This window comes from Corvus kubaryi, unplaced genomic scaffold, assembly GCF_017639235.1.
Source record: "Corvus kubaryi isolate FWS band 111438036 unplaced genomic scaffold, C.kubaryi_AGA036_p1.0 78, whole genome shotgun sequence".
NCBI lineage: Eukaryota > Metazoa > Chordata > Aves > Passeriformes > Corvidae > Corvus > Corvus kubaryi.
The window spans coordinates 8,512,771-8,540,591 of NW_024582065.1; the positions used below are offsets into that span (position 1 = coordinate 8,512,771).

General features: G+C 42.4%; 1 protein-coding gene across 5 annotated transcripts; it reads left to right on the plus strand.

The window, feature by feature from the left end:
* Positions 1 to 14: 14 nt before the first annotated feature.
* CNTRL (centriolin) lies at positions 15 to 27,649 on the plus strand. Of its 5 annotated transcripts, none has more exons than XM_042052743.1 (44): positions 15 to 245; positions 1,439 to 1,684; positions 1,990 to 2,123; positions 2,640 to 2,770; positions 4,118 to 4,259; positions 4,791 to 4,977; positions 5,070 to 5,263; positions 6,039 to 6,095; positions 6,943 to 7,062; positions 7,577 to 7,802; positions 8,246 to 8,355; positions 8,852 to 9,046; positions 11,286 to 11,439; positions 11,865 to 12,085; positions 12,705 to 12,881; positions 13,190 to 13,324; positions 13,420 to 13,565; positions 13,991 to 14,171; positions 14,708 to 14,887; positions 15,167 to 15,346; positions 15,896 to 16,012; positions 16,328 to 16,472; positions 16,949 to 17,088; positions 17,556 to 17,739; positions 17,980 to 18,290; positions 18,477 to 18,685; positions 18,853 to 19,045; positions 19,372 to 19,502; positions 19,640 to 19,780; positions 19,896 to 20,022; positions 20,181 to 20,345; positions 21,040 to 21,199; positions 21,309 to 21,424; positions 21,915 to 22,132; positions 22,525 to 22,682; positions 22,949 to 23,022; positions 23,396 to 23,584; positions 23,939 to 24,164; positions 24,347 to 24,552; positions 24,815 to 24,949; positions 25,526 to 25,786; positions 25,865 to 25,927; positions 26,384 to 26,587; positions 26,803 to 27,649. In XM_042052743.1, the coding sequence occupies exons 2-44, from the start codon at positions 1,471 to 1,473 to the stop codon at positions 26,872 to 26,874; spliced, it is 7,029 nt and encodes a 2,342-aa protein (XP_041908677.1). In that variant the 5' UTR covers positions 15 to 245; positions 1,439 to 1,470; the 3' UTR covers positions 26,875 to 27,649. The 5 variants fall into 5 exon arrangements, with proteins under 5 accessions (XP_041908677.1, XP_041908682.1, XP_041908678.1 ...); XM_042052744.1 differs by lacking the exon at positions 6,039 to 6,095 and adding an exon at positions 6,344 to 6,391 and having other exon boundaries at positions 16 to 245; XM_042052747.1 differs by lacking the exon at positions 6,039 to 6,095 and having other exon boundaries at positions 16 to 245.
* Positions 27,650 to 27,821: the final 172 nt, after the last annotated feature.

Here is a 27,821-nt window from a genome sequence, read left to right on the forward strand (position 1 = left end):
CCGCCACACCCGCCGCGGGCGCCGACCGGACAAAATGGCGGCGGGGCGGCCCCTCAGGGAGCGCCCTTAAAGGAGCCGCAGCTCCCGGGGCTCAGCGGTGCGGGCGGCGATCGCTCGGTGAGGGGGAAGAGGCGGCGGAGAGGCGCGTTGAGAGCCGGTGCCATCCTTCCGGAGCGCCCCGAGGCCGCGCTGCTCGCCCATGCCGCGGCGGCGAGCGGTGAGACGGCGTTACCATGTCAACGCAGGTAATCAAAGCGGAGGCCTGAGGGGGCGGCCCGAGGCCGCGGCGGGATCGCCCTGCGGCGGTAACCGGGAGGGGATGGGGGGACTGGGAGCACACAGGGCCCCGATCCCCGGTCAGCCCCGCGCCGGCTCTGCCGTGGGTGTCGCTGCGAAACCACAGCCTGTCCTCAGGAAGCGGCGTTAAAACCACGAGCTGCGCTCCCTGAAACGTGAAGGAACGCCCCAATGTGGCTTTTCGTTAGCGCGCTAGCATCCTTCTCCCTCTCCTGCCCCTTCCATTCTTACTTTCCTGATTTTGTATGAATTGTGTTTCCAAGTAACGGATAGAAAACAGTGGCCTTTATTCTTGCTCCCCTTCCCTTTTCCTTATTTCCTTTCCAATTTCGGAGAAAAAATAAACCATCTCAATGAAGAACGTATTCTCAAGACACAATGTAATCACTCACAAAGCTCAAAGTTCCCCTAACAGAAGACTTTTCTATCTTAAGGAATGTCTTAAAATGTGCCCTTTGGTCACTGGGTGGAGGTGTTAGTAAAGCTCTGTCTCTTGGAGATGGTTGCTACAAGGGCTTTGTCGCACAAAGTACATGACTTTTCCTACTCTTATCCCTGGGGAAATATGTTCATCACTGAGGGAAGTTTCTGTTAACATTCTCTGGAATTTCCCAGGCAGTCACAGGATAATTTGTTTGCAGAGCGGGGAACTGATGCCAGTGCTAGACTGATCTTATTTTTTTTTTTTTCCTCAGTTGCATTTTTTTTTCTTCTTTTTTTTGGCTTGTATTTGTTCCAGCTGCAAAGTGGGTGATTTCTACCTTTGGCAAAAACAGCTGGGATCCAATCCTCTGTTTGTGTCCCTGCCAGCTCTGTTGGTCTTAGCTGAGAGTATCTCCAGACCTGCCAGACTATGTGTAAACGGGAGCCTGCAGGACAGGAGGAAGAAGAGCTGCAAACACAGGGCAGCTCAGTCAGTCCCTGGGGCCTTGCTGTAGAAGGGTGGGAGTATAAAGGTGTAACCATTCTTCCCAATGCCAGGAAAACTGGAAGCTGGCACCTGCTGGAGGTTTGGCATAGATGTGGTTTTTGGCAGAGATGTGGGTTTTGGCACAGCATGCTTCTGTAGCACCTTGGTTGTCGTGCAAACCTTTAAGATTCAGCTTTTTACACTGACTGATATTTGTTTCTGTTCTTCCAGATACTGCCATGTGATACCCAGCATTTTTGGCAATGAAGAAAGGTTCTGTAAGGAAAGCTGCAGGTAGAAAACCACAGGCATCAGCATCCCAGACACCTCAGCCAATGTCACCTGTCAGTTCAGGTGCCACATCTCCACATCTTGGCCAACAGACATCTCCAGCTGCTCACAAAACCATGGAGCAGAGGCCCCAGCAACTGGATATTCCAGCAGGAAATGTTGGACCTGCTTTCAAATTTCAGAAAGGTATTGTATAATAAATAATACTGGTATCAAAGTGCATACCACAAGCATTAAAAGCCGGTGTTCTGTGAATTGTGTGATTAAAGATGTATGATGTGTTGGAAAGAAGCCTGAAAAAATTGCTTTCATCTTTTTTTTATTTTGGAACACAAATGTGGAAATAGGAGTAATGAAGGCTGGGGAGAATAATGAGACTTTTACTGCTTCCTCTAAGTGCTTCTGGTGGGATAATTTTCAATGTTTTTCCAGTGTTCAGTGTGAAGAGAATGACAAATAAAAAATCATCAATCCTTTCTGTTTAATTTCAGGTGAAAATGGTTTTAGCCCAGGCGTTAAGTATGTAACTGAACCCCTTATAAAGCGTCTGTCAAACCAGCAAAATTTGGCATATATAATCTCACTGAATCTTTCTTCCCCAAAGGATGGGGACAAGAAATTTAAGGTAAGTTATTGGAAATAGCTGGAAATTAAACTAAGTTTAAAATAATTACAATTTATTGTTTAATGCTGGCTTATTTTTAAGTGAGTGTAAACAGCATAGTCTAATTCTGTTAGCCTAGTTCTGCAACTGCCTTCTGCTAAAAAAAAAAGGCAGTGGAGACTTGAGCAAAAAAAAAATTAAATTCATTAGAGTGATGTTTAAAAGAGATTAATTCATGTAATTTTTTAGGTCTTGGATTGTGCTGGTTTCGTTGGTTTCAGGTGGGGGTTTGGTGGTTTTTTTTTTTTAATAACATGTTCCTTTTTATGTAGATGAAGACTGGCCCACTGTAAATTTAAAATCCAGCTTTCCAACAGTGTAGAAGACTATACCTAAGCTGGGGTTTTAGAATACCACAGTGGAACTGTGATTAATAAAATGTTTGAATACTTGGTATTTTTAATTAATAGAAATCTGCCTTTCTCTTAAAAAAACCCAAACCCTGCAATGCTAAGGGATTAATTTTCTGTTCTTTAGTACATAGAAAATTTGGAAAAGTGCTCTAAGCTAGAGGTACTAAACCTTAGTAACAACCAAATAGAGAAGATTGAGAAGTTGGATAAACTGCTGAAGCTGCGTGAACTCAACTTGTCTGGCAACAAAATCAGGTAAGAGGAAACACCAAAGGGTTTGGACAGCCTGGGATCAATAAAGCTGATTTTCTTTTACTGCTTAAGTGAGTTGTCTCACAGGAGTCAACACTTGATGTGGATTTCCCAGTTGTATGTCAAGACTAACAGGCTTTGAGGTCTTTTTAAAAAGCACAAGCTCTGAGGTATTAGAAGTATAAATAGTTCTGGGAAGTGCTGTCAGTGTACTGTGGCTGTGGTTTAATTTGTTTTCTTTGGAAACCAAGCCAGCAGTGCAAGTTTCCAGATACCACAATGAAGAGTGGGCAGTAACCCAATTAAACGCATTAAAAAATTAATTAAACTTTTACAGTTTATTATTGCAGGTAATATAATAGGGGTTTGGGGTTTTTTTTTGGAGAGGAAGCTGAATGGGCTTGATCAAGCAGGCCATAAACTCACTAAATTGCTTTTGAACTCTTCTGAGAGCCTGGTGTCTTGTCTGAGTGGTTTAAAAGTGTTGAATGGTAATGGTTCATGCAGTAGCAAAACTCTTAATTCCTTTTAATTTTTCTGTCAATTAATTATGATCTTTACTATTATGAAACTGCCTTTACAGCAGTGAAGCTGCTGTTTCAGTAGAGACATTTACAATGGGAAGTGAGTAAAACCCCAGAGTTTCTGCACATTGCATTCACACAACTTCCTCTCTCAGCAGGAATTGAAAAGGGCACAGTAGCTTTTAGCTACTGCTCTGTTTTCAGGCTTTAGTCATGTGCAGTTCATATATACCCAAGAAATAGTGCAGTCACAGGAGCACATCCTGCTGTACTTAGTTATAATACTCATGGTTTACTTAATACTTAATTCTCACACCTACTCATAGAAAATGCCCAAGTAAATTAAAACCTAGCATGGTTTCCTTGATTAGTTTTAATGAAAACACTAAAGATGTAGCTCTTCATGGTGTCAGTTTACAGTTGATCCTTCTTTTTTATGGGGGGAAAAAAACCCTCACAAAACAACTTTATTTTGATTCATCTTTGTCCCATTGCATTCTCAGGGGAAAAAAAAAGAAGATATTTTGCATATTAAAATGGAATTACCATGCATTAAAATAATGTTAATATTGAAATGAAGGTATGCAAAAGTAATGGTTTTGCTACAATGACAGAAAATCATGCTGTGATTCTTGGTCTTAATTTAGTACTTACAAGTAAACTGGTATAATTTCATTTGAATTGTCCGTGACAGTAGATAATGGTTTTGCTGATCTCTTGCTTAATTAATTGTGAGAGATTTTGTTGTAGCTTATCCATAATGCCTCAGTTTCACTTTAAATTTGCTGTGGTTCATGACAAATTATGTTTTGCTTCTCATTTTCAGCAAAATTGAAGGCATAGAACATTTGCAGAACCTACAGAAGCTGAACCTGGCAGGGAATGAGATTGAGCACATTCCTGTGTGGGTAGGGAAGAAACTGAAATCCCTGCGCAGACTTAACATGAAACAGAATAAAGTGTCCTCAGTAAGTGATGACAGTTAGAAACAGGAATTGTTCAGAGTCTTTTCATTAAGTGAGCTGTGTATTTACATTGATTGACTTATTCTGAGTAATTGCTGAGTGTCTTTCCACAAAGTTTGCTGTGAAACGCAGTGGTTGGGAGCCTAATAAAATTATTGATCAGAAAAACTCCTTTTGTGCAGGTATTGAAGATATAAATCTATATTGTTTGGGAAAGCATAAGTTTCTGGAAGGTTATATCTATCAACATGCCTTGGTATCCTGGAATTTACAAGATAAAGCTTGATTGCATTTATCCCCTTTGCAGTGGCATTTTTAAATAGAGGAAATAATTTGATTTTTAGGAAGTGACTTTAGTCATAATACTGTGTATTTTGGTAGGTTTTTAGAGCTTATTCTTTAGCATTAAGGTTAAAATAAATCCTTTGGTACAGACCTAACGTAGAACATTCTACATAATCAGAAATTCACTCCTGGGGTTTTCATTCTTTCCAGAAGGATGTCTAATCATTGTTTTCTTTTTCTTTGGCTTAGCTCCATGATATAGCTAAACTAAAGCCTCTGCAAGATCTGACCTCTCTGTTCCTTGCTGAAAATCCAGTTGCAAGTCTGCCTCACTACTGCTTGTACACCATATTCCACCTGAGAGCACTGGAAAACTTGGATGGACAGCCAGTGACAAATCATGACAGGCAAGAAGCTCTGGAGAGGTTCAATTTAGGTAATAATATGTTAAATCTAAAGTGAATGACACAAAATTTAAGTTTAGAAGGAAAAGATTTTTCTATTTGAATGTTTCTCTGATTTCTTCAGAAGAGATAGAAAAATTAGAAAGACAGTTGGAAAACACAGCAAAGGAGATGGAGAACCTGAAACTTAACCAGTCCAAAGTGCTTGAGCAACTTCACCAGCAAGATGAGCTCAACAAGTCACTAAAGGAAAAGGCTTCGCAACAGAGACAAAGCTTTGAAGAGCTGCAGAGGGACCTGGGCACCAAAAATGAGCTGGTAAGATAATCCCTGGCACTAAGGGAATCTTTGGGCACAGAGTTGTAATGTGGGAGTTCCAATGACTGAAGGTTTAATTTTAAAACTGAGAGACTTCCAACTCTTTAGAGAGTGATTACTGACCTTCAGTATTTTTTCTGTGGAAAAAGTAAGTATATTGAACTCAGTATCACTCTTGTGATTTATAGTAACTTCTTTGTTTCTAGTTATTATTTATGAAATTATGTTTAAAATCTTGTCAATTGATGGAAGGTTAAGCTGCTAAATTGCTGATGTACTGAATATGCTGCACTGGTCAGACTCTAAAGTGCTGCTGCAATAAGGGAGAAAGTTGCTACTTTTACAGAAACAAGATGTGCATACAAGTTGTATGTCATTAATAGCCCTTGATTATTATTTTGGGTAATGCACACCAGTTTAATTGTATTTTATTCACATCATCCTAAAGTCTTATGTTTGAGTCTCTTTCATTGGCAGCCATAAAATGCAAGGAAAGTCCTATTGACTTGAGAGTGCTGGGTTGTGAATGACCTGATGGGAGCTTAATATTTGGATTTTTTCTTGTTAGACTTGTCCTCTAAAATTTTAGCCTTCAGACTCTCTATACCTGGTACTTGTATAGCTGCTTCTCTGAACACACACACACGCACTAACCAGCAATCTGCTTCTAAAATGAAATTTTCAGTATAATGAGATTTAGCAGCAAATACTTCGCAGCTTGAACCCGCTCTTCTCCTTTGGATGACAAACTTGGCTCGCTTCTGTCTCCCTTTAGCTGGTGTCTGGGTTTGTCACAGTCCCCTTCCTGCAGAGCCTTTGTTCCTCACTCAAGGTAGCCCCACTGTGCCCCTGGGTTGCATGGTTGGTTTTGTTTCTAGGTTGTATTTGCGTGTTCCCTGAAGTAGCACCATTATTATGAAGTGTCCCAGTGAGACTTTATATTCACAGTGGTTTGGGATGCAATTTTCTTGTTATTTTTTTCCCCTTTTCTCTGAAACAGAGTTAATTTCTGCATGACATTTATCAGGTTTTTAAATCTTTCTTTAAGCCTTTCCTGTTCTATTTCTTTTCCTCCATTAGTCCTGCTTTCCACTCTCTATTGGAATTGTGCTGCATGTTCTCCTTCAGGTATTCAGTGTGAAAAGTTGATTTAAAAGGAAATCACATGATGGACCTTTACTTAAAAATAACCTCAAAACCAACCTAGCACATGTTTAAGCTAAAATAAAACACATAGATTTTGTACTCCTGACAATTGAGAGATTTTGTTTCTTTTACAGACCATGAGGGTCAATAGTCCTCGTGCTCACTAGTTGCAGCAAATATATTTGTTATTTTGGCCTAGATTTTGCTAAAGGATTGTACCCAAATTATTGTTTTATCCAAAATTAGGTTTAAAAATAAACTTGTCACTTTGATGTACATGAACTTTAAGGTCTTTCATGTGATCATTTGTATTCTATTAATTTTGGGGCTTTTGTCTCCTCTTAGTCACCATTGTACCTTGTAATAAAATGGTAAGAATATCACAATTACTTTGTGATATTCTTGATCCAAAATTGTGCTGTGAGCTTTGTTCCCACATTAAGGGCTGTGCCCTGCTCTCTGTAGAGCTGCAGTGTGTGTGACAATGCTGACACTCCAGTGAATGAGACTCACTTGGGTTTGTGGTTTCTTAGCTGAAGCAGAAGACTGTGGAGCTCACCCGGGCTTGCCAGAAGCAGTATGAGCTGGAGCAGGAGCTGGCCTTTTACAAGATCGATGCCAAATTTGAGCCCTTAAATTATTTTCCCTCAGAGGTAATAATTTTAAAATAATGGGTCTTCTCATTGCTGTTTCCCTTGATTTTTCAACTTAGAAGATAATAGTTTTTCTATGAACTAATGATGCTGCTTTATGAAAAGCCCAACCTCTGTCATACTTGCAAACAGAAATGTGGAGATGCCAGAATGAAATCCATAAGAAAAGTAAAGATCAGTAATCATTTACTACAATTAACTTATGTCTGAGTAAAACTTAAGTGCAACAATGTAATGGACTAAATATAATCTAAGTAAGCTCAATATACTGAGAAAAAGTTCCTCCAGATATTTGCAACAAACTGGTCACACCCAAATTGGGTTTGTTTGGTTTTAGTTCCATTATAAAACAATGATCTTTAAGGCCAAAATAGCCAAGTATTATCTATTTTCTTCTAATTCTTCTAATTTCAAATTGGTTTTCCTTTTTATGCTTGATAGGAAAGTTAAATGTGTGTTAGGAGTTGACTGCAGCCATAGTTCTGAGATAGATACTCTGCTTCTTACATTTCAGGAGGTTGAACTTGATCATGTACCTGATGAAAGTCCCTACATTGGTAAGGCCAGGTACAAAAGAAATATGTTTATAAGGGAAGGCTACATCACTGACAAAGCTCAGCAGCTGCAGGTTGGGAAAATGCAACGGGAGGAAGATGACTCCTGTAGGAAACCCCAGCTGGAATTGCATCTCCAAAGTCTAGATAAAATACTGGAAGATAAGGAAGAAAAGATTAATTCGGGTAAAACCTTATCTTTTATCAAATAAAAATACGTATGTCAGTGTGGTTTATTCCACTGGTTACATGCTTGACCTAAGAATAGAAACAGTGTTTCAAAGGCTGGAAGTGCTGTGATTGTTAAACACTGACACTCTTTTGGTGTCAAAACTGCTACAGTTTCTTACTGCTATTACTTTAAGATAACTCAGGATGAAAGCATTACATGTTACTGAAAACACAGCTCTAGGGAGGTTTCATATTTGATGCATGAATTTAATTGTGTAATACTTAAAAAACCTTTGGACGTACTTTTCAAGAAACCAGAATGTATTAGCTGTGATTATCAGTGTGTTAATGCTATGCTGATTAATATGTTCACAGCAGCTGTGTATCAGTGTTATACACAATATTATAATGTATTCTGTGGGGTTGGGGGTTTTGTGTTGGACTTTTTTTGTCTGCAGCACAAAGAAGATTAGAAGAACTGCAAAGTGAAATTGGAGATGCAGAGCAACAAGTGTTGAAAGTAACAGGGGAACTGCAACTACTGGAGGATGCTCTGGCCCAGAAAAAAGTAAGTTGTTCCACGAATAGCAAGGGAAGGTGTTTGAAGCAGTGTTGATGTAAGAAAATACAACTTCTTCTCCCCATTCTTATAAAGAAACCGCTGTACCGGCATAAATCCATTTGTCAAACATCAGAAAAATTTTACAGGTTTTAGATAGCTTGTTCATAAAGCAGCTGTTAGACCTGTAGTGCAGTTAATGGCATCTGTTCCATGTGTTGATTTATTGCTGCCTTTCCCCAGAACCCTTTGGAAGAACCTGCTGTGTAGGTTTAGTTGTGCAGCTGATAAGCAATGTGGCTACAGAATTGGCAGCAAAAATTAATTTATCAGCATTAAACTAAAACAGCATCTTCCACTTCTTTAACTGTCATCAATTATTGCTATTTTTAGTTTTTAACTTGCCTGAAAATCCATGACCAGGATCTTCTTTATTTAAATGTTAAATATATTCTTGATCAGCTGTGTTTTTCCAACTCACTCAACCCCCTAATGCTGTCTCCAGATGTCCCAGGCCAGCAAGGATGCAATTGAACAGCAATTGAGTGAAAAGTTACAAATCCTGCAGGAGCTACGTAAGGAAACCCTAGAACTGGAGAAACAAATAGAGAAACAGAAAAGAGAAATAGGGAAAAATCAGAAAGAGCTTGAAGATTTGCAGAGTTCTCTTGGTTCTGTAAATCCTGAGGATCCAAGACATGTAAGTAAAACCAGAATCTTAAATTTTTTATGTACCGTGCAATGGACTAAAGGCAGCTTTAACAGGTGACCGTTCACTTGAGCTTGTTTCATGAGTTATATATTCTTTTGCTGTTTATCAAAGTCATTAACTTAAAATTTGAAAGTTAAAAAATCTTTACCGTTAAAAAATCCCACCAAACCAACCCGCTTTGGTAAAACACTTGAACAACTCATTTTCCCAGCAGGTGCTGTAGAGCATGTTAAGCGCTAAATCTTTATGCTTTGCACAAACACGCTGGGCAGAGCCTTGCAGACAATTCCTGTGCAAGAAATCCTTCACGCAGCTTTTTGTAGAGTCTGGCCTTAAAGGTTTTTAGAGATCTGTGTCTGGCAGTGCTTATAGAGCCTGTTTGGTGGGGATTGATGGCCTTTCTCTGCTGTCACATGCAGTCCTGTCAGTCCTGAGAGAATCAGCAAGGCCTCAGAGGTCACATCTCCCAGGGCTGGGGTGCCAAGGAGAGCTCGAGCTTCCACCTAACTTGTTGATCTCCAGGGATGCAGGACTTTTTCTGCGTTATTAACTGTGTTCAGGTACAGCAAACACTTACAGAAATTAAACTAAAATGAAACGGAATTATTTTTAATAGTGTTTTTTAAAAGCTCATCTCTCTAAATTAAAGTTTTTCAGGCCAGCTGGATGCTTTTAAGTAAGCAATGAAAGAGTTTTTCTGCTTGGCTCCGTTTTCAGCAGAGGCGCGCGAACACTTCTTTAAAAAGCTCCTTTTGTGTTTTTAAACTTAATTTCCTCGGCTGTTGGGTGGCAGAAGCGCCGGGCGCGTTCCGGGAAGGTTCCCAGGGGAATGGCCGGGCCGGGGGCCGGAGCGAGCCCAGCCCTTCCCGCGGCCGCCCCTCGCTTCGAATCACAACACAGGAAGCGCCGTGCGGCCAACGGCCGGGAACGGGAACGGGGCCGGGAACGGGAACGGGGCCGGGAGCCGAGCTGGGAACGGCAGTGGGAACGGGCAGCGGAGCCAGGGCGCCATCTCCGGCCCCCGCCCCGGACCGCGTGGAGACTCCGCTCAATTCCTGCCCGCGCTGAAGCTCCCGGTGCTTTATTCAAATGAATTCGCGCTCAGGGGTGGGGCGTTCTGCAAGTGCTGTGTCGGGAAGAAAAGACAAAGGCAAAGCTGTAAGTGGTCGGGGACTTAAGGCTTTTTGTTTCTTTTTAAAACTGCATTTTTGGTGCCATTCAGCCGCTGCAGCAAAATGGCTCGGTGGGAGCGGCTCAGGTTTTGCTTGTTGTAATTTCGGTTTTGAAAGCTGCAGCGCAGTTTGTGTTTAGCAAGGTGACAGGTTGAACTGTGCTGATATGGATGTTTAAGTTAACTTCCGGTTTAATCCATTAAAAATACAAGAAGCTTTGGTTTTACCCATTTACTCTTGTTATGGAAGCAACTTTAGAAGTGTTCTTTTTTCTGAGAACTCATATTTAAATTTTCTAGTGCTAGCTCGATTTATTTTTTTTGAGTAGTAAGAAAAACGTGCAGTTAATCATGGCAGTATAATTCAGGTTTCTGGCATTTGGGTTGTTTCTGAGCAATTTCATACCAGTGAGAAACAACACTTTATTCTGTTGATAATCAAGATTTGCAAACAGCTGAAACAATCAGCTAATTCATACTAAATGCATTAAGTCCTTGCCAAAATCTGTGAGAGCTTTGTGGTGTATCTCCCAGAAATACTTTAATAAAATAAGATTTAAGAATATTTACTTAGTAACTGTAAAGTTGGCCCAGCTTGCTGTTTGTTCAGAGTATTTTTCTTCAAGTGCTGACCTGACATGTTCTAAAGCATCATCTTCTGTGAAGGCAATGCAGGATGACAGGATTAAAGGTTCTGGAAGAAATCATGTTTGTTCATGACTGAGAGAGGAAGTGGTAGAACAAAATGTAAAGGCAGGAAGAAAGATAGTAGCCATGAGTAATAATTTATAAAGGCAGGCTTTATTCAGCCTGGGCAGGGGGGAGCCTGCAGACAATGCTGTTAGTCACAGATTGCTGCTTATCTGGGGTCCTCTGTGGGGCAGGAGTGAGGAAAAATAACAACAAATAACAAACCCCAAAGCACCACAATATGTGCTGAGCTTGTGGCTTTTCTTGCTGATAGTGAGACACTGCAGAACTGAGGCAAACTCCTGATTTGATTTTTTAAAATCTGTATTGATGTCCTGCTTTACCTTTTTAACTGTTACATGACAGGCTCACATGAAAGCTCAAAAAGCAAGTAAAGAACAGCACCTTGATATAATGAACAAACATTGCCAGCAGCTGGAGACTCGCCTGGATGAGATGCTCTCCAGGATTGCAAAGGAAACTGAGGAAATCAAGGATTTGGAGCAGCAGCTCACTGATGGTAAACTTTAATTTTTGTCTTAAAGTATTTCTTGTACTTAGGGCAACATGACAGTTGAATTGAGGATTGTTTTGTTTATCTTTGCTTAAATGAAATACAGAACAGGTACAAAAGTGTTAAAAAACTGTTCTTAACTGATGTAAAAGGAAACTGTGTGTGTTCACCTCACTGGTACCCGGTTGGGAAAGGGGGGCAGGAATACACAAAGAGCTGCAGTTTCTTTTTAAGTCTTCCAGTGGCCAGGTTAACACAGTAATATTGGGAATCCTAACTTTAAAAACATGTATTTTCTGGTTGAGTTCTAGGTACTTGTTTTTACTTACTCCAATGGCAAACATTTTAACTGATGAAGAATGACAGTTTGGTTTGTTTGGTAAATAAATGTGGCTTCTTAACTATCTCGAATTCACTTTGCATTTCTGCAGGACAAATAGCAACAAATGAAGCACTGAAAAGGGATTTGGAAAGTATTATCATTGGGTTACAGGAATACCTGCAAAGTGTGAAGCATCAGGCAAAACAGGCCAATGAGGAGTGTAAGAAGTTGCAGAAGGAAAAAGAATCTTTGCTGGGAAGATTGGCAGATCTGGAGGAGGAAAAAAACAACCTGGAAGTGGTTGCCATGGATGCAGAAAATATGAGAAAAGTAAGGCTTAATACCTCTTTTCCCAAGTTCAGGTATCTAAGAATAAACTTGAAAAAAATAAGCTGGTGATCAGATTGAGACTAAGGAAGCACAATTCCTTGGACAAAATAATTTCTGATACGGTAGCATGATTAGATGTGCTCATACACCTCAAGAATAGAATCTGGCCTTTAAAACCAGTTGCAAGAGACATCCAGTAAACATGTGCTGTATGGGAGATGCCTCAGAAATGCAGGTTTTACCTTGCAGACATCACTGCCAATGGATTTGCAGGTGACACCGAGGGGAATGGCATCACTGACACCTCTGATATTGGCCAAGGGTGTTTGTTAGCAGCTGGGATCTGTCCTGTCAGCCAGTGACAGGGAGCTGTCTGGGCATCCTGGTGAGTGTTATGTAAACCTGAATCCCTGGGACAATTGTGTATCGCTTCCAGCTCCACCTTTCTGACCTGAGTGTAGATTTTGGACAGTCAGACTGGCATCATTGACCTGCAGGTGGAAGTGACACCCACCTTCAAGTTTTAATGGAGTTCCTGAGTTAAAGGGAAGGGAAGCAATGTACTCTTAAATTCTGGCTCTCCCATGTACCTCCTTCTAAAATGGATATAAAATTCCAGGAAATTGCAGTGCTGGAGAGTGCACTCCAGGAGCAGAGAGAAATAAGTGAGTCCCTTCAAGATGCCCAGGGGAAGGTCAGCGCCTATGAGGCTGAGCTGGAAGCCCAATTAAAAGAGAGGGATGCTGAAGCCAAGCAGCAAAAAGAAGAACTTGAAAGACTGAAACAGCTTAGCCAGGTAAGACCAGAGCTTTAGTGCTGCCAGGGGTGTTACCCTACCCCAGGACACCTCGTCTCCAACATGACATCACATCACAAACAACTGCTGGTTAGGTGTGCCCCCACACAGAAGGCAATATCAGTTTGCTGGGATTTAGAACCTTGCTTTGAAGCAAGGTCCACATGGTTTGCTTGGGGTTGTTTTGTTGAATCTTTTTTAGGTGCTGTCATATTGTTACTGTTTTAAGAAATACATCTGTTGTGTATTTGGGTGACAGGTTGGGGTTGGGAGTGGGGTATTAATCTGGAGGTTTTCTGTTTTTGTAGAGGGAGCTGTCAGCCCTGCAGGATGAACTTGAAAAGGAAAGACAACTGTTGGAGAATGCTCAGACCAAAGCACAACTGGCAGAAGAGAAGGAACAACAAAATTACAAGCTGCTTTTACAGTTCAAGCAATTGCAGGTGAAGTATTTGTTGTATTAAAAATTCTAGCTTTTATCACTTATGGATTTGTTTACTTACATTTGTGTGGATTTTTCTTTTTTGTCTTTCTTTAGGGAGACAATAATTTCTTAAAAGAGCAGCTTAAAGAGCTCCAGAATCAGCTAAACCATGCAGTTGGTAACTTAATTCATCCTGAGGATGTCATGGCTTGTATAAATGAACTCAGGCAAAACCTTCAGACAGGAGCTGGAGAGATGAAGTGAGTAAAATAAAAGTACAAACAGTGTGAGATTTGAGCATGTGGAAGGGGCAGGACAAGAGGAAAGGGCCACAAGCTGTGCCATGGGAGGTTCAGGTTGGATATCTGGGAAATTTTCCTCACTGAAAGTGTTGCCAAGCATTGGAACAGGCTGCCCAGGGCAGTGGTGGAGTCGTCAGCACTGGAGGGATTTCAGAAACATTTAGATGTGGCACTTGGGGACATGGGTTAGTGGTGGTCTTGGCAGTCCTGGGGGAATGGTTGGATTTGATGAACTCAGTGGGTTTTTCCAACATAACCTGAATTAATTTACACAGCACATCTTAAACTTGCACTATTGTCTTAGGCTTCATGATTTCAGTATCTGGTATCACAACTTTAAGTCCCTATTTTCTGTTTTGGAACCTGCATCGTTTCTCTTTCAGGTGTCCAAATTCAGCTGATGTTCTAGGGAAAAGTGTTGCAAACCTGCAGAAAGAATTCAGTGACATTCTTGCTGATGCTCAGAAGGAAAAAGAGAAAGCATGGGCTGGACAGAGACAGTTGCAGGAAGAAATTATATCCCAGCAGGAAAAACTGGAAGAAATACAGGAGAAATACAGACAGGTATGTATCAAACAGCTGAAGCAAGAGCAAGACAATTTCAGTTTAGTCTAAAAAATGTCACTTGCAGCTGAAGGATCAAGTTTCACTTGATGAAGCTTTGCTACACTCTGTGCAACAGTGGAGTCTGATTTGATTTTTTGTTAATAGTCTTTCTGATTTTTACCTGGTTATGGGGTGAATTGATTTTTTTATTAATAGTCTTTCTGATTTTTACCTGGTTATGGGGTGAATTGGAATTTAGTCAATGATCTGTCTCAGAGGCAACAAAGACTTCAATGACCACTAGAAAAAATACAGCTCTGAACCTTCTTGAAAGATCATTATACATATCTCTAATAAAATAACTGGGGCACTCTTAAAATCTTAGAGTAACAGTGGATAGGTAGTTATCTTTCCTTTCTGTTTTGATGCAAAGTATGCTGGTACCTGCATTTGCCAGAAATGTCTTTAATTAAATAATTAAAACAGGGTGGCTTTTTGGAAAAAAATTTGGAAAAAAATTTCTGGCTACTTATTCTAACATATTTTACTTACAGGTTAAAGCTGAAAACAGGCGAAATAAGAACAAGGTCCATCAGTTAGAGAATGAAATTCAATGTTTACATGAAAAAATAAAGAGCATGAAAGAGATTCAGGGCCTTGCTGATCAGCAGCTCCAGGAGGCAGATGAAGAAAAAGAGGCTATTCTTGCTCAGCTGGAGGATTTAGAGAAAAGGGTAAGAATGGGTGAGGGCAGGTCTGTGCACTGTTTGATTGCTCAGGAAAGAAGAAACAAAAACTTGTGAATTTTTGCTTTCTAAGGTAAAACAACACATGTAGGAACACAAATGTTAAATATAACATCTTTCTTTTCCTTAAATTTTACTGCTTTCCTTGCTTTAGATTTTTTTTTCTAACTAATACAAAATGGGGTGGGGATGGATGGAGGGTGTCATACCAAGAGAAAAGCAGTGTGGAAGAAGGTACATTGTAAAAGTCTGTTCTTCTGCTTTCAGAAGAAAATAGAAGATGCCAGGGCACAAATGCAGGTTCTGAGTCTGGATAAGGAGCTGAAGGAGCTGCAGAGAGCAGTTGTCACCTCAGACAAGCTGGCAGCCACGGAGCTCTCCGTCGCTGCAAACCAGCTCAAGGCTCTGCAGGGGACTGTGCTCAGGATTAACCAGGAGAGAGCTGAGGTAAAGCAGCATGGAGAATTAATTAATTGCTTGTTAATGCCATTGCAGTGGGAGCAGTCCTGGTATCCTTTAAATGAGCTTCAGAGTTTTCTTCTGAGTTGTGCTGCTGCACAGGAGCTCTTGCTTTGGGCAGAGTTTGAGAAGCAGTAAGTGAGTTTCACTCAGAGGAAGTGAGTAAATTGGGGTATGGACAGGTGTTCCTGCTGTGGGAGGGAAGAGGAGGGAGAGGCACTTTAATCTCTTATTAACTGAGAGGCAAACAATAGATAATACATTGTGCTGTAAGACAGAAAAACGAAAGGACTGGAAGTTTGTGCTTGCACAAACTGGAAACACTTTTTCAGACTGGGAAGCACTTTTGGCTACATAATAACATCTCCTCTGTACCAATACTGTAAAGTTAAAGGAGAAACTGTATTTTACATATATCTAGAGTGCCAGAACAGTCAGGTGCTGATGCTTCTCAATGGTCAGCTTTTCACAATGGCACATCTCAAGCCTGAGAAATGTTCCTGCAAACTACAGCTCAAATGAAAATCTCAATTTCAGGAGATTGAAGAAGCCCAAGGGTTCTGTGCTGAGGCAGCTCGTGCTTCCCAGGCTCTTGCCAGAGCAGAAGCAGAAATAGAATTGCTACAACAACTCCTGAAGGAGAAGGAAGAGCAAGTAGGTTGTTTGCTCTGTGTTATATGATAAAATACCAGTGAGTTTCTGAAAATGTCATGTTCAGAGGTTCTTGCTGTGCCCTCTTCCCCTCAAGTTTTCCGAAATCACAATGGTCTTCCCTCCCCTGACACCTGCCCAAGAACAAACTGAAAACCTCACTGCCTGGAGCAGCTGAGTTTTAAGGAAAATCGTCACCTGTTCACTTATACACCTCTCTGGCCATGGCTGAGCTTCAGTGATATGAGGGGATGGGAAGAACAGCTCTGTGGCATTGAGTGGGAGCTTTTTGTGATTTTAAACTTCTATTTCAAATAGGTTCTGCAGGAAATGGAGAAAGCTGGTGAGAAAACTGTTGCATCAAACACCCAGAAGTTTGAAATTAATAAATTAAGTGAAGCTGTGGAACAGCAAAAAGCAGAGATTGACCGTTTGAAATGGTGGTTGGATAATTTTGGGACAGGTAATTTCTCTTTTCTCTCTGCTTCTTGCAGATAGGTAGGGATACAGAAGATTGTTATTGCCCATTTCTCACTGTTTGACCTGAGAATCTGGAGAATAAAGTGTTGAGAATATCCTTCTGTACAGGTTTATACAGGATATGTGGCAATTTTCACCAGTTTGCACTTTTCACAGACGTTTAGAAAACACTGATTGTGCTGAGCATCCCATTTAAACTGCTCTAGGACACTGTCAGAGGTCTGTGTAAGGAAAAGAAGCAGCAGTTACCTGGATGTGAACTTGTATTTCCACAATCTTAAACCACCAAACTCCTAGTGTATGCCTGTCAATATAGATAACATTTAGTTTGTTTCCCTCAGCAATTAATTTTTTTAAATATAGTTCCAGTTTAACTGGATAACATTGAGGGGAAAGTTGAATGCAGTATTTATTTAGTTATTTGCCTTAGATGACTCTAAAACTGTGATTAATTTCCAGGAAACAAAGATGAAATTGAGACCTTACAAGATGAAATTGCAGCCCTCAGAAATGTGCTCTCGCAGCAGAATGATCACACCACCAGTACAGCAGAGCCACTGAAAAGAAGGGGATACTGGTACTACATGCCATCATCACAGGTCAGGAATAAAAATCCTGTTATGGTTTGTTGATGGGGGAAAGTGCATTATAAATCTAGTGGGTTTGGGAGAAACTGAAGAACAAATATTGACTGGCATGTAGGAGAAATACGGAAACAAGCACACACAAATGTTCCCTGGTAAAGCCCTTCACTGTGCTGGTGGGAATCCAGGGTACATAACATTGGGAGGCAACTATTCAGTGGGCAGTACTGTGGATCCATTTAGGTAAGGGTTAAAAGGGGAAGTTGCAGACAAACATTTCTTTCAAAAGAACATTTGTCTTAATTTAAAACCAATATTGCTAAAATATATTTAGTGCTTTTAAAGCAGCGTCATGCTTAGATACTCTGCTGTCTCTCAGTTCTATAGCCTGTTCTGAGAAATCATTGGAATGTCTACAACAAATCCTTTATTTGACATGATTTGTCATTTCTTGATTAACACATACTGCATTTTTTCTCTAGGCTTCAACTCCTGCTTCCCACAGCACCAAAGACTCTGGAGTGTGTTTGGGGTGCTCTGGCACATCCCCAGCCAGAAGAGGGGGTGCTCAGGACAGGCCCTGTGGGAGGGAAGACTTGCCCTGCCAAGGATGTTGGGTTTATTCACCAGTCAGAAATAGGTTGTACAAAGCAAATTGTGGCAAAGGTAAGTCAGTGTCAGTCTCAGACTGTTCAGGAGCAGCCTAAAGATGGGCTCGCTTAGAGCTCACAGAGTTCTTTTGATCGGCATGAATGAATATAAATGCTTATTACTGTTGAATAACTTAGTTTAAGCAATGTTTGTTACATATTCGTAGATTACATAGAATTTAAAATGTGCATTTGAAGACTATCTCTACTGAAAAAATTATGAAAAATAACATGTTTGGTTTTGGTTTTTTTAAAGAGAGAAGAGAAAAAGAAGATGGTGAAGGAAGTGCAGGATCACCTGTCCCTGAAGGCTCTCCCTTTGTCCCACCCCCAGGCACAGTTATTTACACAGTCCTTCCAGATGGGGCCCCTGCACCTCAGGGCACGGGGGTTTATGCCCCTCCTCCTGCAGCAGCCACTGGAGCTCCAGTTGCTCCTGGATCCATTATCCATGGCCCACCTCCTGTGGGATCCCAGGTGGTTTATGGCCCTCTGCCTCCAAATTTCACAGTGCCACTCATTCCCCTTGGAGTGCTCCACTGCAATGTGCCTGAACATCGTGATCTGGTAAGAACCAGAGCTGCAACTGCAGGTGGAACCTTTGGGAACTGACTGACAAATGGGTTAGAAAAAGGTCCCTGCTAGGAAGGAGCTGCATCTGGTTACAGTCTTTGCCATCTGTAGCTGCTCCTGGGTGTCAGGAGGCATCAATTGGAAAATAGATCCTGATTCTGTTCTGTTCCCTGTATGCAGGAGAGTGAAGTCTCAAGGCTGGAAGACACTGTGTGCTATTTAAAGTCTCAGAAATACAAAGAGAAATGCTCAGAGGCAGCTGAGCATAAATACAGAAAAGAGGTGGAAAGATTGCATAGAAATGTTGAAGAACTTGAGCACGAAAGAGAAGAGCTGGAATGTGAAGTGGCAGAGCTGCGCCAAGCAGCTAGGGCATGGAGCACTCGCAGGTGGGAACAGTGCATGGAATGCACTGAAAGGAAGCCTGGGGAAATACCTAAACTTTTCCCAGCAGAAGTCAGCTTTTTGACTCACTTACAATTCTAGAACTTCAAGAGGCTCCGGGTCTTTGGCATCTTTGTATTTTAATTCCATGTTTTTCATCCTGACCTCTTAGGGACTTTATTGATGGCTACACTGACAGCCTCCCTGCAGAGCTGCAGCTGGAAAAGTCCCTTCAGCAGCAGGAAGATGTTGCAGGGGAGATTGAATGTGCAGAGAAGACTCTCCTGAAACGCCGGGCCGAGCTTAGGGAGGCCGACAGGCTCCTCACAGAGGCTCAAGTAGAACTTGAGAGCACCCGGGGCAAGGTGAGAAAAGGCAAAACCCTGAGGGCAGAAGGATTTGAGTGGTGTTTTGTTTGTCTAGGCAGTTTATTTTCACATGGGTAGCCTGAAGCCTCTTTAAATGGTTCTATATGAGAATAAGTTGTGAGAGAAACTGTGCTAGAAGAAATTGGTTTAGTCCTTGTTGAAGAGGAGGAAGGTTTTCTGCTCTGGACAAGAGAGGAGAAAAAGTTGTTCATGGTAGAAAGAGGGAGAAGGCTCAGGTAGAATGTTCAAGCCAGGAGCTCACCTTTAAACAGCAAATGCAGCATAAGGGAATGTGTTGTCTCAGTCTTCGATTTTTGTTCTAGACTAAAGAGACTCTGCAGAAGTACAGTCATGCCAAACACCATTTGTCCTCCACTGAAATGGAGGCAGAGGAGCTGGAGCAGAGGGCTCAGGAAACAGCCACTAAACTTGTGAAAGCAGCTCAGCAGCTCAGGTACCCTGAGTGCTCTCGTGGGTTTGTGTCACACGGGGTGAGGACAAGGACTGGGCTCTTCCCAGTATCAAGACACTGCTTTTGGAGGGGGAGAGCTGTTAAAATGTTAATATGAAAAGATATAAATGCTCTTCTAGGTTATTACAGAGAGATACAAGGGATTTGGAACAGCACAAGAGGGAACAAGAAGGTATTTTAAAGGAAATCAACAAAATGGTGGCTGCAAGAGAGTCTGAGTTCCAGGCATTAAACCAGAAGATAGAAATGCTCACTGAAAGGCGAGTACTTTTCACTTATCATAAACTGCATTAAATTAAACATCTCCTCCTCCAGTAAGTCACTGCCTAGGATATTCTCACTTCTTCTGACTCCTGTTTTCAACTTCACTCTCAGTCTTCAGAAGCTCCAAGGAGATATTCGACTTGCAGAAGGTAACGAAGGCCAGCATCTCCAAATCATCAGAGAAGCAGAAAACCTTGTTCAGGGCAAGAAAACTGAACTGGAAACACTGAAAGATCAGGTGAGGCTTGGCCTACTAACCTTGGGCTATCCATTTTGTTGGAATTGACCTTTATCTCATAATTATGATCCCAGTCTCTGACACACTAGTTCATGTGTGTGTTTAGCTACAAAAACAAAAGCTTCCACTGATTCTTCTGTTAAACTTCTCCACTGCAGATTTCTGGTCAGCAGCAAGAGCTCTTGTTCCTGGAGCAACAGGTGGCTCAAAGAACAGAAGAGCTCCGTGGCCTTCAGGACTGCATTTCCCAAAGGAAAGGTGACCTCAAAGAAGCTCTTCGAGATGGAGAGACTGAAGCACATGAAAAACTTCGCCAGATAAGGGTAAGTTTCCCAAACGAGTTTTCAACTCATTATAGCAAAAGCCTTGAAGTACTACAAACATCCCAGGAGGAATGTTTTTTTTTGCACCCTCCCCAAACCCACTGAGAAATAGAACATGCAAGTTTATGTTCTGTGTGACTAAAGCTTGGTCCAGATGCACAAAGAAGAACTCCCCAGTTCCAGTAATTCTTACAGAATTGGTCCCTTGAGTGCTAAATTACATTAAGTATAAGTCTCTGAATGACTTCCTGTTGCTGAGGAGCAGCTGCTGAAGGAAATCAGTGTGATCAGTGTGTGTAAAACACAACAGAGCTGCCACAGTCTGTCCCCATCCCCATTTGCACAGAAAGGATTCTGTAGTTCCCTGCTGAAATCAAAACAAAGTATCAGGGCTAATTATATTTTGTGGTTTATTTTCTTTTGTGAGGGCTTCTTGTCTCACTTTAAGGCCTATTAGTCACTTGAATGACAGTGTTGTGGTAAGACATGGAGATCAAAATCTTTGCAGAATTACTACCCTAAATCATCAGCAAGCAAGACATTAACCTAAATATTCTGTATTTTTTGTTTGTTAAACCAGAATAGGGATGATAGAGTGTTAAATAATTTTATAGATATTTGGAACTTCAGTTTAAAGGAAAACTTCATTTAAAATTGCAAATAATGGTATTCCTTATAACACATTCTCTCACAGGAAATAAAAGTACTTCTGGGAGAGCTTAGTGATGAGAGGAAAGAACTGGATGTCCAGATTAATGAGAAAAGAGCACAGCTTTTGGTCCTAAAGAAGGATACTAGAAAGGAGGAGGAAAATCTTCAAGGAATACTTGGGCAAATCACCAAGCATAAGATGGGTATGTGCTGGGATTTACTGGGTTTTGTGCAGATTGGGAAGGAATACACAGAGCTCTTTAGTTCATCCTCATCCTAATCCAATAACTGCTGTTTATTTCACCTCACTAGAACTGAAACATGTGCTGGAAATGCTGGAGCTTGAGAAGAATGAACTTGAAGGTTTGAAACTACAACATGACCAGAAGGTCAATGAGCTGGAAAAGACCCAGGTGGCCATTCTAGAGGTAAGAAATGCTTCTGTGGCTGATGCAGAAGCTGGGAGAACTGTGGTTCTCTTAAGCTTTGGGTAACAGAGTCCTGATGCTTTTAAATCAATCAGTTTCTAATCTGATTTCAGCTTGTCACAGAAAAGTCTTAAGTCTGCTTAGGCCCTTTAAAATAATGGGATTTTTAGGTGCATGTGAGAGAGAGGGAGCACAGGAGCTCTTCTGTGGCTGTAGAATGATGGATGCTGGGGTTTTTTTTGAAGCTTCCGAAGTCTCTTTATCTGGATTCTGTGTCCTCACTTGCAAAGAGTGAGTCTGGAAGAGAGTTTAAGTCAGCTGGATGATCTTCTCTAGCATTAAAAAGGTCGCCAAGGTACTTGGTACCCTTCTATTGTCACCTTCCTCCACTAAATGCACTCACATTACTCTGGCTGCAGCTAAGGATGTCAACACTTGTTCTGCTTCTGGACCATGTAAATGTGGTGCTCACCATGCCTGTTTTTCCTAGGAGAAGTTAAAACTGGAGAATATTCAGAGGTTATTTCAGTGTCAGCAAGGGGAAGTGGATTGGCAGGAGCAGCTCCTCAGGAAGGACCGTGAGGAAAACGAGCAGCTGGGCTCTCAAATGAGAGCTCTGCAAAACAACATCGAGGCTCTGACCAAAGAGAAGGAGAAGCTGGAGGAAGACTCCAGGAGTTTGGAGAAGAAGTTGTCACAAACCAAAAGGTCAGGGAATGTCTTTTTCCTTGCAAAGATCAGGAGGGATGGGGAAGTGTTTGAATGTCTGTTTGTTGTAATTAAAAGTACAGCTCTAACTTGGAGGTGCCCAATGATACAGAATAGGCAGTTTCTTATGTTCTGTGGAGTTTTTGCTCTAAGCCTCTCTGCAGCAGACTTAAAAAATATTCAGGAATGGAGCTGATAAATCAGCAGCATTTGTTATATCCTGGTAATGCCATGAGAAATGTTACAAAAAGTAAAGTGTTGCATCTTGGAACAGGACATTTGCCTTGCTCTGACTGCTGGTACCCTCCCCTTGGGCTCAGAGGGCTTTGCTGACATTTTTTAAGTCCTCACCAAGGATTTCCAACTAACCAAGAATGATTCACATTTTACAGAGACTTAACTGCTGCTGAAGACAGCAGCAGAACTGCACTGTCCAACATGGAAAAAATGGAATTGAATGTTAAGATCCTGCAGCAGGAGGTGGAGCTACTGAACAAGCAGAAGAAATCTCTGAATGCAGAGATTGTTGCAGTCCAGGAGGATCTTCAAGGTAAAGACCAACTTTTGTGTTTAAGCAGAGATACATTTTAATAGAAATTCTGTTAAAATACACACTTTAACTGAACTGTGTGATATTAATATTCAGCATGCTCAGATGTCCCTAGGCAGAAAGTATTTAACATGTTGAAAAGATGGAAATTTTAGAAACTGTTGTTGGTGTTATTCACTCTTTGCTCATGAAAAGAGAGAATTTCTGTGTATTGGTATTTCAAAATGCTGATTGAAAATCTCTTGTCACCAAATACACTTTTCTAGGGAAAAAGGAAGAACTGGAAACACTGAAAGGAGAACTGAATGACTCGAGGCAGCAGCTTCACCTTGTGGAACAGGTTGGTTTTAGTGGAACACGTCCATATTGTCACCCTGGGAGTCTGTTGTTGCTCCTGACCTGTTCATGTGGGCACAGCTCAACATCAGAGCCCTGCAGAGCTGAGAACAGGGACTGCTTTATTGCCTTCTATTGCTGAGCGTGGAGTGGGTTTATTGTTTTTTAGGAAGAAAATAATTTAAAAGCAACAGCCAACCAGCACCTTCTGGCTTTTTATCTGGTGGCTCCTTCTGTGTTAATTCACTCCGTGGCTGGTTTGAGTGGAAGGAAGCCTGAGTGTGACAGTGATCAGTTCTGTTCTCTCAAACCCAAACCTTTTGGGCCGGTTCCTCTTCCCAGCTCCTCCTGCCATGTGCTTTTGTTTTACATTGCAGGATTTGGAGAACAACTCAAGGCAGCAGGAGGAGCTACTCAGAGAGCAGGCAGCCCTGAGGGAAGAGATCCAAGGGTATTTAAGGAAACGTAAGGAGTGCCAGGAGAGGCACAAGAAGAGGGAGAAGCAACTTCAGCAGCTCCAGAAAAAGATTGAAGAGAAGGAAACAGAACTGGCCCAACAGGAAGTGGTAACGAGCCCCCTGACTTGCCTCACTTCCTCCTGACCTTAAAAATAATTCAGGCCAAAAAGTTTGGGGTGTGAATTTACAAGTAGTCACAGAGACACAGGCTGGTTTGGCCAAACCAGCGCGGGTTGGGTGAGGAGTTTCAGCAAAGTGTTACCCAAAAGAAAAACTGAGGGAGCTCTTCTGAAAATGAGAGAGGCAAGAAAAATTGACAAACATTATTTGTCAGTGGGGACTGTTAGACTGCAGTTCTTTCCAATTTATGCTGCTTTTATTTCTCTAATGACTCTTAGTGATGGTTTTTGTTGTCCCTGAGTTGGTGCTGGTTCAAGCTCAGAGTGGGGGGGTTTCTGGCAGGTTCTTCATCGCCTCAAGCAAAACTCAGAGCGTGAAGGGAACAAACTTGAAGAATGTACAGCTAAAGTGAAGGATCAGAAAATCCTATTGGAGAAGGAACTAGCAGATCAACACAAGAAACTGGAGCAGGCAATAGCTAAAGTCAGGCTGGCAGAAGAAAACCTTGGGAAGCTGGAAAAGGAGGAGTCCCGGTGTGCAGCTCTTGAAGAAACCATCAGAAAAAGCAGTAAGAGGCATTGCACAAATGAATTGTCACCATCTCTGGGGGCTGAGGTTAATGGCACAGCAAATATTTCTGTTCATCTTGCTTGGGTTCTTGGTGTTTGAAAAATATCTGCTGGGTATGAAGTGGGCCAAGATAGTTAAGTTTTTGCTAATCGGGATTTTTTTTTTTAATGTTCATTACAGAACATCAGCTCTCAGAAAAAGAATTACAGTTGCAACAAAAAGACAGAGAAATACAGTGTCTTCAGAAAGAACTGGAAGTCTCCAAGTCTGAGCTAAAGCAACTTCAGGGTCAGATAGTGTCAGAGAGGAGAGAAGCAGAAAAACAAATCTTGAGTCTGAGAGAAACACAGAAAATGCAAAGGATGGAGCTTGAAAGCAAACTGCAAGTAAGTCCTGGCTGAGGGCAGAAAGTCTGGGGGTTTGGGTTATTTTAAACAGCAAAATGATGGCACACCCCTTTTTGTCATTGGAGGAACAAAGTAATGCATCAATTTCCTGACCAGACTTGAGGCAACAACCTCTATAATTCTCGGTGCTGCACAACACTCAAGTTGCTCCTGTTTCTGCCTTGAAGAAGTTGTGGTTTCTCTTAGTCCATGTTCTGTAGTGGATGCTCCCAGTAAAAGACGTCTTCCTGCACTTTCCTAGGAACAGAGGTGTGGAAATGGCAGCTTGCAGAGTGCCAGAGCCGTGGCTGAGCACGGCACCCACAGTAACTGCCCGCGAGCCAAGCGCCTCGTGGGGCACCTGGGCCAGCGGGAATGCAGCGACCCCCAGAGCCAGGTACAGCTGGATACCAAATCCAGGGGGGCTGAGGGTTTGTGGCTTCAGACAAGCTCATTTTGTGTTGGTTTTGAGTCTCTTCCTGTGGTCTCATAACTGAAAATACACCCAGAGTTGTAATTTATGCAAATCACTAAATGTTACCAATGTTTAGAGCTACTCAGTAGGCATTTAACAACTTGCCAGTGCCAGCCTGGGCCAGCTTTTTCTTCTTTAGATACTCACTTAAAAAGTGATTGACCTTGTCTGACTCCTTCTAGTCCTTCAGTAAGTTCTTTATAAATTGTTTTGAAGCCCTTTAAAAAGAGAGAAGAATGTTGTTGGCAATTGGAAAGCATTTGGGAAGGCCCTGCAAGGTCAGAGTGTGGCAGGTTTAGGTTAACAAGTGGTGTCCTGTTAACTGGAGTTGCTTCCCTGGCAGAGTTAACATTGGGACCAGGGGCTGCAGCAGGTCAGAGGCTTTGGGATTTCTGACTGCAGTGGTCCAATTGTTCCCATGTCCAGAACAGCCTTGTTCAGTTATGCAGGAACAGCCCTCAGGACTGATGTTCGTAACCCAAGTGTTCTGTGCTGCAGGTTAAAACCCAAGACCTGGAGGAGAGACAAAGGGAAATGGAGAGTGCAGCAACGTTGCTTAACCTGGAGGTTGAAAATGAGATAAGGACAGGGTTTAAATCTCCAAGCTCATCTTCTCCAGACCCCCTGGAAGATTTGGAAGCTTTTCCTGAAGGAAGGGGAAGTCTGCAGTGTGAGTCAGAGACTGCTCCCTTTGCTGCTGCTGACAGACAACTCCTCTCCTTGGAAGAAAAGTTCAATATTTCCAGACTCTTCTTAATGGTAAAATGCTTTGGACAAGCAGCTGCTGCTGGTGCTGTGCTGGTCCCTCTGGCTGAATGTGCTTTTCTTTTCCCAAAGGATGAGCAGTGGCGGGGAGAGGCGCTCCGGGAGAAGCTGCAGCAGCACGAGGACCGGCTGAAGGTGCCACATCTGTGCCCCTCACATCTCTTGGGCCCCTTCAAAACATGATCTAAACAACCTGGGGCAGTGGGAATCCTCCTCCAGCTCAGGCAAATCCACTGTGTAATGACCAGAGAGAGGAGCTTTGGGTGGGAACCGTAAAAGCCTGGCTGTAGCAAGATGAGTAATTTTAATTGGCAGTCAATTGGATGTTGGAGTATTCCAACAAGATTCCCTCGTTTATATCATCCTGTGGTGTATCAGCAGCAGGCCAGAGGAGTTCAGCACCACCCACAATCACTTTAGGGTCCAGGTTCAGTTAGAACATGGCCATCAAAATGGAGTTTATTTGAAAATAACTCCCAAACCCACCGTGCCCTGCTTGTGGTGTGAGACTCAACCTTCCAGCCTTTAGGATTGGTGTTTACTAGCGTTGCCATGCCCGTGCCTGGTGTGACCAGCCCTGGTGTGTTGCAGGCGCAGCTGCGGCGCTGCCTGGCCAAGCAGGCCGAGGTGCTGCTCTGGGGGAAGCGCCAGACGGCCGGGAGCCTGCACAGCCTCCAGCGCCAGCTCCAGGTGCTGGATGACCTGGTCAGCAGCACTGCTTCAGATTCCCTCTTCCTGCCCAGCAGCCCCAGCCTGGCATCTCTTCACAGTGCTCTGAATATAACAAAAGCTCAGGTAATGTTCTGCTGCAGAGCAGAATTCTGATTTGGGGGTTTTAATGGGTTTTTTTTTTCCTCTCACTGGGAATTGTTACAGCCATGTGCTGTCTCTCTCTGAGGTTGGGCAGGGGTTTCTGAAGGTGGTGATCACACCCTACCCCTGCTCTGGCAGTAGCTGATGTCTTTGGAAAGGCTGAGCTTTCCTCACAGTGGTTTGGGGGTTTTTTACAGGTCCCCAGCAGCCCAGGAAGTGTGTTGGGATCACCAATGCTGCATTCCAGCTCCCAAGGAATCTCCCGGTGAAGGCCAGAGGTGAGATGTGGCTTCAGGCCAGTTCCAACCTCCCAGAGACAAGAGTGGCTGGAAGGCTGAGGGACCATGGGGCAGCTGTAGCTTCACAGACTATGCTGTCCCCTTCCCAGTGACAGCATTCCCATGGCTGGTGTCTGTTCTGCTTTAGGTTTGTGTGTTGTGCAGTAGAGTCTGGGTGAGAGCTGCTGGGCGCTCTCCTGGGACATGGAGTTAACTGCTGCATAAGTTGTTGCCATCCGTCGTCTCCCGGGAACTTTCCTGGTTTAACTGTTCAGCCCTGTGGCTGAACCTCTGGTACAGCTGGTTCAGCACCAGCAGGGTACAAAAGTGTTCTTTTGTAATGGTTTAAGGTAAAAATGTTACTTGAAGAGTGGCTTCACTTCAAAAGAAAAGCCCAAAGCACATCCACAGCTTAGACAGGGGCCCTCAGGTGCCACCTCTGAAGAGTTCTCCTACCTCACTAGGTGAGCCTTGTCTGAAAAGGCCTTTGCCACCACTCACAAACAGCTGCTGCAGGGCCTGTACTGTGAAGGTTTTGTACAACTGAGAACAGGTTTATATATATGTTGGTTTTTTAAAAAAAGCTATTTTAAATGTGTATTTAAGTCCAAACTAACCTCCTATTTAAGTGTTCAGCTAGTGGCCAGTTTCCACTTCAACGAGACCTTGTTACAAGGCCTGATCTTGTTGCCAAATGCACGGAGGTTTAAAATACAATTATTTTGGATACTTCCTTAAAATAAACTTTGGTGACTGATGCTTTTAACTGGGGAGGGTTGTGGATTCTTCTCCTTTAAAGCTCTTCTCCAGGACACTGATCCTGGCACAGCCCTGGACAGTGGCAATGCTCCGAGTGCTGGGGCTCCTCTTTGCAGGACCATGTCCAACACTGGCATTTCTGTCCTTGTACCTCTTCATGGCTGCTGGGTGAGCAGCTC